This window comes from Anopheles coustani, chromosome 3, assembly GCF_943734705.1.
Source record: "Anopheles coustani chromosome 3, idAnoCousDA_361_x.2, whole genome shotgun sequence".
Classification (NCBI taxonomy): domain Eukaryota; kingdom Metazoa; phylum Arthropoda; class Insecta; order Diptera; family Culicidae; genus Anopheles; species Anopheles coustani.
The window spans coordinates 9,727,171-9,739,377 of NC_071288.1; the positions used below are offsets into that span (position 1 = coordinate 9,727,171).

Consider the following 12,207-nt stretch of genomic DNA (forward strand, 5'->3'; position numbering starts at 1 on the left):
ACGTTCGAAGCTTGGAGGGATTTTTTTCCCCTTCGACCAACAATATCTGTTAATGAGATTTTAATTTCCTTTCCTTTGTTTTATTTCACGTTCTTGGTTTTTTCTACGCTGGTAACACGGACGTAAGAAAATTCGGTAACGGAAGCTTAAAGAGATATAAGGTTTTCGATGTGATATGCTGGCCCGTTCGTAACTCTATCGAAACGAAAGGAATGGCAACAGTTAGCTGGGCCCAGGGGGTTGAAAATGAACGATTGCTAAATTTAAACGTTTTATTAATGATGCCATTTTCCGTCGCTCTTTCGGCTGACCAGCATGCTGAAAATTATCTCCATTACAATAGGGAAACGCTTCAACGGACGCTGCTAGTTCGGAAGTTGAAGGTTGAAGAATGATACTTAAAAAAAAACGGCAGCCAGCAGGAAGCAAGGCAAACCCGAACCGGGTACGATAACAAATTGCGCTTAATAGGTACAAGTGCCAAAGTTCAGCCCCCCGAAAGTGAAAAGGTTTATCTCGCTAAGTGCAGTCACGGATGGGCGCCGGCAATCGTCCCGGGCGATCGGCCGATGATCCTTTAGCGACCGGTCCGGCGGGGAAGCAATATCGGACCCCGTCCACGATATCCGGTCATTCCACGTACAAATTAATGACCCTCAATTGCTAGTGATCTATTGAGTACGCTCCGGCGAAGGAAAATCCTTATTAATCTCAAGCCTTTTTCTTGCCTCCGACCGTTCGCACGTGGAGGATGAAGCGGGCGAAGAAAAGGTGAGCTGGGACCTGGCTTTGGAAACACACCGGTCGACCGTCGACGTGGAAACGTGAAAGGCAGCATGGGATTTAACAAGTTGCCTTTCATCTTCAAAGTCCGGTTGCGACGGCAGTCCGAGGGCAAACCATCCGTAGTTGTACTGGACAGCAATTTTAGCAAGAAATTGGCACCCCGTGACGAGGGAGGGCATTCACCGGGAAAGGGAGGAAAACAGTGGGGGAGGGCTACTATTCCGAAACGCCGGTACGAGATTTGTTAAAGGGGGTTTTCCCCCGGCCAAAGGGTTGCGGATGGCACCGGGCTTAGGACGCTTCGGTCATGCCTTGCTTGTGTCGCTTTCTTTTTCTTTCTCCGCTTGTCATAAAGTTACAAATGAGAATACCTGCCGATGAGACTTTCCTTCCGGTGTGCAAAAAGCGGTGCTCGAACCCGGAACCGGAAAACCAGCGTCAAAATGAAGAAATGAAGATGGAGATTTATAGTTTATTACACCCCGTTGTCGGGCAGGCCCGCTCGGATTATTATCAGCACTGGGCCGTGTATGTATGTTTTCTTAGTCCCGGGATCGGAAAACCTGTTCTTTTATTATCATGTTTGGCTCGGACTTCTCTCGTCCGGCTCGTCGTCCGTTTTGGGCAGGGCAGCTTCATTTTCATGCCAGCGCTTCCTAGGGTTGATAAATGATGGGAGATTCGTTTTGATTTGACCTTGCGTGCGCGCGGAAGGGTTTGCTCGTCCGGGCTGAACGGCTCGGTGTTTTCCCGAGGCCCGAAAAGTTAATCAAAGCGCTCGAGAAAAGGGACGAAACAGTTGAACCAAGACATGTTTCCACCGGAAAACCCGGGCATGGAGTGAAGTTTTGGGCTGATGTTTAAAATGGGATTTGAAAAGTCTTGCCCATTGAGATAATGCAATGAGCGTAGGATCAGTTCAACCGTGGTGGGAAACTTTGGGGACGATTTTTTTCCCTGTTTCCCAAATGGTTCTAATACATTACGGAAAGGTAATGCGAAAATTGGACGTTAAGTAATTTGCTAACTTATCAAAACGATGTGACTTACAATTTTCATAAGAAATATTAGCAAAATTTAACAAATCTGTTTACAAAATGAATCGAATAACAAAAACATCATAGAATATAAATGGATATTCGTCGAATGAAGATAATTGTTAACTCCTACGCAGTACGTGTTTTTAATCCAAACACATTACTAATGACCAATTAAAAACTCTCGTAGGCAATGCATTGCCGGAAAAGCACAACGAACTCTTAATGGCTCGAAATATGTTTTGGTCAATCTCGAACTGTTTATCCAGGAAATGTTGTTGCTTTTCCGTCCCACGTCCCACGGCAGACTTTTCAATAATAACGTGTTTACGAGCCTCGTCGTTTTAATGAACATGTTTTTGATCTGTCGAATGTTTACCGTAAGGCCCCGAACCAGTTCCTCGGCTCTGGATGGAAAACAAGATGGATATCGTTATCGGTGCCCTCGGCGCAAAGGGCGGCAAGAAGCCGAAGCGGTGTGCGCACCAAAACCAGCAACAACAACGCACCGTATCTCGCTTTGAAGTTGTCTCGCTATCGTTTTCAGGAAATACCGTGTTTGCGGTAGATCTCGTTCTTCCTGCCAAAGGGACGGATTTTGTTTGCCTCTGTTTAATGTTTTTTTTTTTGCCCCGTGTCTCGGTGTGTTTTTTCGCACCTGTCTCTGATTCGAACGCGAACGCAGCTTTCCATCCCCGTGCGATATTGTAGCGTAATGAAATCTGAACAAATTTTCCATCCCCTTATCGAGCGTTTCCGCTCTAATTTTGCACCGCCGAGATTGATCGACGAGGTAAACAGGTAGCGCTCGGTGCGATCAAAAATAAATCGGCCCGGTGTTTCATGGCTCCAGTGAAATGGGTCCTTTCGCTTCAAAACGATACTGTCATGGACGATGTCGATGATGGTGATGTGACTGTGTACGGTGATACAGCGGTCCTTCGGAAAGCGACGGCCCTTTCAGACGGAGGAGTTTCATCCCTTATCAATCCCGCTGAACGAGCTGCTATAGTAGAAGGGGCTGGATATGAGGCTGGTGGCCAAAATAGGTTCGTCTGGAAAATATTTATAAAGTACTTTTCCGTTGCTTAAATGATTTTAACATCCCGCTTCACATTATTTTTCCCTTTGACTCATCTCATCCTTTTTGAAGCACGGCTGGATACGGAAACCGTCTACCTTATGAGGGGATTTTTCCTAGTACCATAAAAGGCGAACGTATATCCTTCCATCCCGCCTACTACGGAAACGTTAAGACTGTCAAATGGATCGCGCGTCATCGTCATCAGCGTCGAGGAAGTTTCTCCTAATCGAAAGCAATACCACGAAGGAAAGCACTGATACGACAGGCGGAAGAAAAATTAAGCGAACGACGGAGGGAAAAGGAAACCGTTTCGTTTCCGGTTCCGATTACAATTTTGCATGATACTCGCGGCGGTTGCGATTCGTTTGCCGTATGACTCCGTTTCGGAAATCGTTGGAGATTTTCTCCCTCGTTCGAAAGGAAAAATCATAACGAGCATGCTTCGGTTAACTTTACTTTGATGCACCAACCAATGGGCAGAAAAGGGTGATGGAATGGGAGAAAAATTATCGACCATATTTTTAGTAACTAGGTGACTCGTTATGAAAAAAAACGGTGCATAAGAAATAGTTCAGGTACTAACAGAAATCAGGTCAAGAAAGGGAATTGAAATTGTCTTCTTGCTAATTTTAATCAACGGGTTGGTTGCTTTCTTGCTTTCTTTAAGTTTTTCGCGATAAGCATCATAAGAAACCTCGCGGATATCTTCTTCAACGGTTGGGAAAGAAACCTTGGACTTAACGGTGAGTGGCATACAATTTCGAAAGGACAAAAACAAATTGTGTGGGGAATAAATATGCACCCATAATAAGACACGTGATCCGTCTTAAGCGTGTGTGTATTTGAACTTAAACACATTGCCGATGATGGCGGACGCACCGAAAACCTGCCCAAGATGGGAGATCAAATTAACGTAAGAGCTTGGCTGTCTTATGTTTGCACATACGGACCCGACGAGGACGAGCTGGTTTCGGATTGCTTGCGTTCCGGGACGCTGCCAAACTGGTTGGCTTTGGGACGACCAATCCCTCCTCTCCGTCCTCCTCCACCTTCGTTCCAGGGCGTCCTTCACGATGCCACATACAGCCAGTCTCCTTGCAACTTTCAACAAAGAGCTTTTCGACATCGGCACGGTAATACGTCTGCAAGAGCGAAGAGATGGAACATTTCATCGCGTCGCTTCAAAATGAGCCATTTTCGTGCATGATTTAATCAACAAGAAGAGAGCCAAGGAAATGATGTGGCTGGGTCAGGGAGCACGCGGTAAGCGACCGTCGGGAAAATTTACCGCTTTGCTTCCGTCCGACGGTGAATACGTAGAAATGTTTCGACCCCGGTTCCGAAAAACGCGCCCCCGAATAGCGTTGGCCTTTTGAGAAACGAAGAAACGAGCGCTCGATTGCTACCGGAAGTCCACACCGGTGGCACGCCGATCCCTTTGCCCGATCAGCACGTAGGGAAAATTAAATAAATAGCGTACGGCACACGAAATTAAGCAGTGCCGCTCGTGTTTTCCTGTTGAGCTTCGTACGCGGACTTAACGGTCGTAAAGGTGAGTAGGGTTTCCCGCTGGTGGGTAGATCGAAAGCAAGCCGAATGATTTATGGGGCTTTAACAAGAGGATATTTTATGAATAAAGATCCCGTGACGCTCTTTCATGTTTAGTTTGGTTGAATGCAGGGTAGAGTAGCTTCAAACGTTGCAAAGGTACGAATTATATGATGAAATGCTCACTGCAATGGATTAAACCTTTGGCAAGATACAGTTTCGGTCCATAATTATACTTCAAAAAGACGACAGGAGATTGGCAATAAGGGTAGCGCAAATAGTCTTCGAGTAAACTTGTGGTAGAAAAGTCCTGCCGTGCCAATCGAGCGATAATGAATTTGCAATAATGAGGCGGGCGAAAGGTGGCGTCGAGTGCTGGGATCGCACTTACCTGACACTGCTGCGGCCCGTGCCGGGTCGGTGAGACCGTCTTGGGCCGGGGTTTCTTCGCCAGCCCGCCGGGCGAGGAGGCGGCCGACGGTGACGAGGCCGCCGAGCTGTTGCCGGAAGCCATCGCCGGCGAAATCGTCTCGCTGCGACCGACGGCCGTCAGGACAAGGCTGGTGGTGGAGGCGGTGGGGCTGGCCGCGGCAATGCTGGCGCTGGGGCTGCTGCCACTGGCGGCACTTTTCACGGTCACCATCGTGGTGCCGTGATGCAGAACGCCCGACAACGACGACGACGATGACGAAGGCGACGAGCTGGTGCTGGACGAGCTGCTCAGGCGGTTGGTGATTGCATTCGCTTTCTCCGTGGCTGCTTTCGTGCCTGCGCGGGAACGGGCGGCAAACGGAAACCGGAAACGATATAAAGAAATCCGATCAATATCAGGTTGACTTTTCGATCGTTTGCGAGCGAACGGGGGGGCGTAAACGTTTGCCGGGGAAAAAAACCCCCTCCCGGATGAGTCGACTCGCAACGAAGTTACTATCGAAATGAGATTTCCTAATCCGTCTCCATTTCACCCTCGTTGGCACCCGCCTCGGTTGGAGTCGCAGCCACTCTTCCCCTGTCAAAACCCCACCAGCTGCTACTCGACGAATCGGGCGGATTTAGTTTGCGTCTACTGTCGGATTAGCCATCGTTGGCAACCGTGTCGTCGAACGGGACGGAAAAGTCGGGTAATTGAGTGGGAAGATTGCCGTGCACAAGATTTTCTATTGCATGCGAATCGAAAGCTAGAAGCAAAAAAAAAAAAAATAGCGACAGGCAAAAGAAAACTCCGGGAAAACAGCAGCTTTGATCTGGCAGTACTTTCGACCGGTCGAATTCGAAGGAATTTATCCGGATTAGAGATAATTGAACGGAATGCAATAACGATGCACAGGACACCCTTGCACAGGACCATTGCACTTGGGTAAGCTGGACCACGCTAGTAGTGTGTGTATGCGGGCACGATAATCCGAATTAATTTCGGTTGGTGAAGATGAATTCTTGTCCGGAATCGAGCGTGTCCGAGGGATCGTTGGCGATTAATTAATGAAGCATTAGGGAGAAATGATGGCAAGAAGTCGATTGAATTCTAATTGAGTTTTATTTAATGCATCGTAGTTTTGGTTCCTTTTGAGCCACGATGCCAAAAGAGGTGCATTACTGAAGTGTATTCATATGTGGAGGTTTTTTTAATATAAACTTAAATGTTATGATGAAATCTGCTGTCTTTTATCAAAGCCATTTTATTGTCCACTTTTCACCGGTGCAAGGGTGGACAAATATTTTACGAATGAATTGATCTCGGCGCAACGAAACCCCTTTGGCTTGCCCTATGAATGCACAATGCAGCTTTTGTAAAGGATTATCTTCAAAGAAATTCCTCCAGTGTGAGTCCTGCCACGAGGTGGACAATCACAACCATCCATTCCTAAAACATGTTCGGCATTCTCCACTTCGAATGGACAATGTCTGCACGGCGGGACGTCCTATCCGAGCTTCGTCCGCACCGTCGACCGTTTAGCGATGCCTGCAGTGGCCTTATCAAGTTTCGCTCCAGCGCATGGCGCCATTTTGCCTTCCCATGCGTGCTGGCACAACACAAAAGCAAATGGCGCTCCGACGACGATGGCAGTCGCAGAAAGCTCCAAAATCTACGGTCGGGAGCTTTTCCACTCGTTAGGCTAACCGAATTGGTCCGCTTTTGGTTGTTTATTTTGGATGCTCGCACTGGACTGGGTCGTGTCTTTTTTTTTGCCAAAACCCGCAAGAGTCGAGAGCAGTGTCCCATAGTTAAACTGTGTGCCTGCTGCCAGTACATTTAAAGATCCACGCTGTTGGTATTTATTTCTCGTTAAAAATGGCTGTATTAAGGTCTCGAAAACATGTTCACCCGGTGCTTGCTTTCTAGTTTTTCGCTCTGATTATTGATTTCGCATAGAAAAATCAGTCAAGTCAAGAAGAAAATAAAAACACCAAACGGAATAGAGAAACGTAAAACATTGTTCAAGAACGGATCTACGTGCGCAAATTCAAGCATAGCACCAAAAAAACACACATGGGACTTTCCCAGTATTTCTATTGCACCGCTGTATCTAGTGTGCTTTGCTTAGGGACTCCGAATCGACGGGAACTTTGATGGTTCGTCCGAAAACAGTCTACCATTACATAGAGAGACTCTCTTTTTTATCTGTTGTTTATCTTTTTTTTATGTTGTTGTTTAGCAAACTTTCGTTTACTTTCAACGACAAGAAAAAGACGTTGTTATGCATCATGAAAAAGATCCCGGCATGCTGTAAAAACTTCCACTTTACTCTCTAGTACGCCCTTTAATTGAGCTACGAAAAGTACAGTTTCTTGTTTGTGTTGGTACGTGATCTATTTGCAAAACATGGTGTACAGTTAGAAAAGATCTATTTCTTACTTAGTGATGATTGTACAAAAAGCTACAAAGTTCTTTCTGTTTCTGATTAGAACATAGAATATATTTTCGATACTTTTTCTTTGTTTACGCATTATATACTTTTTCACTATTTTTACTATTAAAAGTTGTTAAAAAAGGCTTGCTAAAATGTAATGAAAAGTTCGAAAGTGCAGTTTTCCACTTCCTCTCGCTGCTTAATTCAATACAATGTCAATGCAGGCTGTCATGCACATAATTATGCACGTTCCTATAGAAGCAATGTGCTCGGGTAGTTTAGGCGAAAAGTCAATAATTAAATCCTGTCACACGCCCGCCGAGCGAAGGCAAATCTCGATCAGCAAAGTTGGGCTGATGTGTTGGCAAAACAATTAGTAACAAAATGTGTGGCTTGCTGGCGGCGAGCGGGCGAGTTGAGGGTACACGCTGGGCAGCGGATTAAATTTACTAAGAGTGAAGGAACAAGTGACCGAAACCGCGTTTCGATGGGTCGAATTGTTTCATCCCAGAGCCGTTGGTTAGGGTGGGATGATTATAAAGTTGATCTCAGAGTTCCGACCTCTGGAGTGCCGGGGATGGGCCTGGTGTGGTGGACCACGAAAGTCACACGTCAGCATACAGGCGCCCCCCGGAAGGCGAGCAGGCGGGGTTTCCGGAACAAACCCACTATTTATATTTATGAGCATAAATCCTGCAGCATCGGTCCCGCAGCGCTAATGAACCGGTCCCAAACGTCAATCACCGTGACATTTAACATTTCATGTTCATTAAAGCGGAAGCGGAGGTGGTATTTTCCGGGCGTGTGTTTTCCCAGCCCGGACCGCGGCCAAGGTCGGCCACAGCACGGCCGTGTTTATCCGGCAACCAGCGATCCATGCAAATGCATTTTCCGCGAGGATCATGGCGTTTCTGCTTCCGCCGAAGCCCTCTGGAAAGTTCAGGCAATCTGTAGAGTTTTGTACAGCTCGCTTTTCCAATCGTGACAACCGTTTGACCCCTCGCCGCCTTCACCGTACGGCCTGTGCTGCGATGGAAAATGTCTATCATTAATTTCATGTCCATTTTCCCACGTCCATGTCCACCGAAGGGTTATTATCTCCGAACCGATCGAGGTCATCAGGATCGGGTCGCTCGGGTTGGGCCTTTTGTGATGCAGACCGGACCCTCTGCGGAACCATCAGGGCAGAGCCTAGGGCTGCACACACACACACACACACATGCACACGCATAACCACGATGTCACTGTCACCCTTTGACCGCATCATACGGCAGTCCGGGATGCCCACAAAGGTTGCTTTTATAATTTCACAAAACTAGATAGATAAATATAAAATGCAAATAGTACACACATTTAATGTAAATATGTATGAGGCTGCTTTAAGGCGTACGTACATCTACCTTCCGGACCTCCCCCCGGTGGCCATTTGGTGATCGTGGGTGGGTAGCAAGCGAACGGGAAAGGGTTGACTCGGAGGCAAACGATGGGCAAACGAGCGACATCGGAAACCATTTCGCATTCGTACTCCGACGGTCAGTGCACATTCCGGTGTTTACGGACGGCGCGCGGTGCATAAAGAAACATTTTAACGACATTCAGCATAGGCTACAGTGATGGTTACGCAAACGGCAGAATCTTTGATATTTCTACATTGGGTAAGATAGACTTATATCTTTTGTAACATTACGACAATATGTCAGAATGAAGTTAGGTTTTTAATCCTTTAACATATTTGAAATCATGGGTTAAAAATTAAATCAATTATGTAAACGATGTTAGCAACAAAAATTATTCTTTTGAATCTATAACCTACAGGTAATTGTGCAGGTCTGCCGTTCATGCAAACGCTCGTTAGGGAACAATTCTCAAACAATCTAAAATAAGACTTCTTGAACAGTGTGTCCGAAAACGGTCACGGACTGTGCAATTTGCTCGCTTTTACAAACAACCACCAGCCACACGGCCATTGTTGGTTTGCACAATTACCGAGCGACCGGAGGGCACGGGCGTAAAAGTGACTAGTCCGCAGGACGACAAAAGGACAGGGCACAAATGCTCCAACAAGATGGCCGCCAGCACTCGAACGAGTGGATGAACGAGGGGAAAAACGTGGCGGGTTAGAAGGGCGAGGAGATTCGCCGAGCCGAGGCAAAGCAAAAGTTCATAGTTTGATCTCCTCTCTCTCGGTCGGCCAGGGGGCAGGGGGAGGTTGAAAAACGTTCCGGTGCAAAATTCCGATGGGAGTCGATATCAAAGCTCATGTGCATGCACATAAATATGCTTTAAAACCATAAAACCTAGCTGAAAAGTTTATGCACTCGACCCGCTCTGCCATGGTAATGATGATGTTGGTGGTGATGGTGGTGATTGTGTGGCTGTATGTGTGCCCGTTCCGTACGTCCGTTGGTAGGCGAGAATCTGAGCTTTGATAAAGTCATGTGTAGGCGATAAGGGATGGTGGGGGTTTTCGGGGGACGGGAATATTTTGCCAGACCTGTTGGGAGTCGATCGGGAAAGCTGGACAAAGTGGACCTCTGGGCTCGGATGGAGGACAACCTTGGGATGGTAGAAGGCGGGTTTCCGGACGGCCTCGCACGTCCCTCCCCCCTCCTCCCCTCTGTTTCTATAGAACCCGACGGGACGATATGCAGAGTTATTTCAATAAATTTATGTTTTCTGGTGTGTCGTTGCAATAACCAACACACCGTTGTCCGTGCATCGCAGACGTCGGACCGGGAGTTGCTGCTCTAGGTTGATCAATTTTTTAACGGACATTTTGCTTCCCTTTTTCGTCCCGCTAACCGGGATGCAAGAGAACGTATAGCCCAAGCCGTAGTGCAGATATTGAATAATCATGAAACATGAGACCATAGAGAATCGGAGCATTAAAAAAGAAGTGAAAGCCGTCGGTGAACGCAAAAACAAGCATCGATAGAAGCTATGGCAATTTTCAATGCGCCAGTCGATAGGTACGGTCACACGAGACGAACCCTGCTCGAATTTGGACGCTCGGCGAACCTTTTCTTGAATGTGTTAGTGAATCGAGCAGAGTTCGAGAACCTTTTTCGAGCAGAAAAGGTTCACCGATTTTGGTGGATAGCACGAACCTTTGCCGCGAACCTTTTTGACGTTCCGTTCGGTTTCCCCATTTGTTTACAATGCTTACTTTGATTTATTCTTACCAACTATCAATGAAACTACATCAAAGATTCGTTACGTGTGAACGCTATAAGGTTCGGCGAACCTTTTTTTGGCATTCGTTTGTAATAGTGTGCGAAAGGTTCGCCATCAAAGGTTCGTCTCGTGTGACCGTACCTGATGGCTTCCCGATGGCGGGAAGCAGTTTCCATAGCAACAACCAAAATGGATTCCATTTGGGTAGCATAAATACTGGGAGGATTGAATCGCAGCCTACGAGGGACTGTATTATATTTTAAGTGGTTGGTTTTTGATGTGGTATGAATTTGAAAGCAATCTAAGAGCAAATTTTTCCAAACTTCCCTCATGTTTATTATACATGAACCTTATGACAACAAATGAAGTATCGAGAGGCGCAATATCCCCACCCAACAGGTATGGAATTATTCGGGAAAAGCCTTCCTTTGTAGAAGAGAGTCTTCTTCAGATGTTTTACTATTATTCCTCTTGATCAAATTAAAATCTTTGCCGAAAATCGAAAACCAAACCATTCCATGCGAAAGGGAACTCCTTCTCCAAAATTGGTGGACAAAGTGTTGCATCGTCCGTTTGGTGGCCGGATTAGGTGCACCTGCCTGTTCAGATTTTTATACCCGACCCCGGTTTCCAGAATGGACGCAAGGGTCAACAAGTTGCCAGCCAGCACATGCACAAGGGTTCGGACTCCGTTCGGGAGACCCTGACACATGATTAGTCTTTACGAGCCCATGAAAACGGTGTACGGCGCACGTGAACGGTGGGTACTTGTTGAACGCTTTCCATGCGGCCGAAGCCGATCGTTATTTGTGATGCAAATGGATTTAGCAGATTTAGATAGTGGATTGCCCGGGGAATGGCTATCGTGCGAGGTGTTCGTATAAGAGGTTTCGGTAATGCTGTACGTAATGGTTTTTGGGGGTCAATTTCACATGCCATAAAATATTCGCGATAGAGAGAATCAGACATTGGAAGATCGTCCGTCATGTCCAACCTTTTGTCAGTTTGTTTAAAGTATGCACTAGATGTTCATCGCCTCTTACCTAGCGAGGACGAGCTGGAAGCGGTGGATTTCGTGAGGATGTGCTCGATCTGTTCGGCCGCCGTCCGGCCCGTGTCCTGGAGCAGGTCAAAGCTGCCACCGTCGGAGTCGGCCCCGCCAGTCGAGGCACCCTGGAAGGTGCCGAGCATGTCGGCCAGCATCTCCGAGTCCGGATAGCCGATCGTGAGGGCGCCATCGAGCGAACCGGTCGCATCCGGTGCCGGGACGGCTTCGCGCAGCTGTAGCGTGACCGATCCTTCCGCGCCCATCGAGGCACTGCACATCAACACGCGGGGAGGGGCCAGGCCGGCCAGCGGCAACCGGATACTGTTCTGGACCTGTGGCGAAAGAGAGGCGATGGAAATATGAGGATTGATTGACTTTAAACCAATACAACTTGGATGATTTTAAGCTTGATTTTAAAACGAAAACGATATTAATTAGTTTTGATTGTATTTTTAATTTTAATTATGAGCTACGGTATCCTCCACGATATATTTGATAAGCGATTTCTGGAATTGATTCTGATTGTAGACATTTTTGAAAGGAAATTTAACGAACGGAAGTAGAAGAAAAATAAGATTTCTTTAAAATTGTTCAACGATCCTTAAACAATCCCGTTCAAATTAAGTTCTTGAACCTAGCGTCATTGTCGGGAAATTCTTTGACCATCGCGGGGAAAACCGC

General features: G+C 46.9%; 1 protein-coding gene across 1 annotated transcript in view; it reads right to left on the reverse strand.

Annotated features, from left to right (window-relative positions):
* The window catches only part of LOC131260654 (serine-rich adhesin for platelets), a 42,611-nt gene extending 30,738 nt beyond the window's left edge, over window positions 1-11,873 (reverse strand). The window contains 3 exon segments of the mRNA XM_058262440.1: window positions 4,847-5,223; window positions 8,302-8,325; window positions 11,501-11,873. Coding sequence (XP_058118423.1) covers window positions 4,847-5,223; window positions 8,302-8,325; window positions 11,501-11,804 — 705 coding nt within the window. The 5' untranslated portion in view covers window positions 11,805-11,873.
* Window positions 11,874-12,207: the final 334 nt, after the last annotated feature.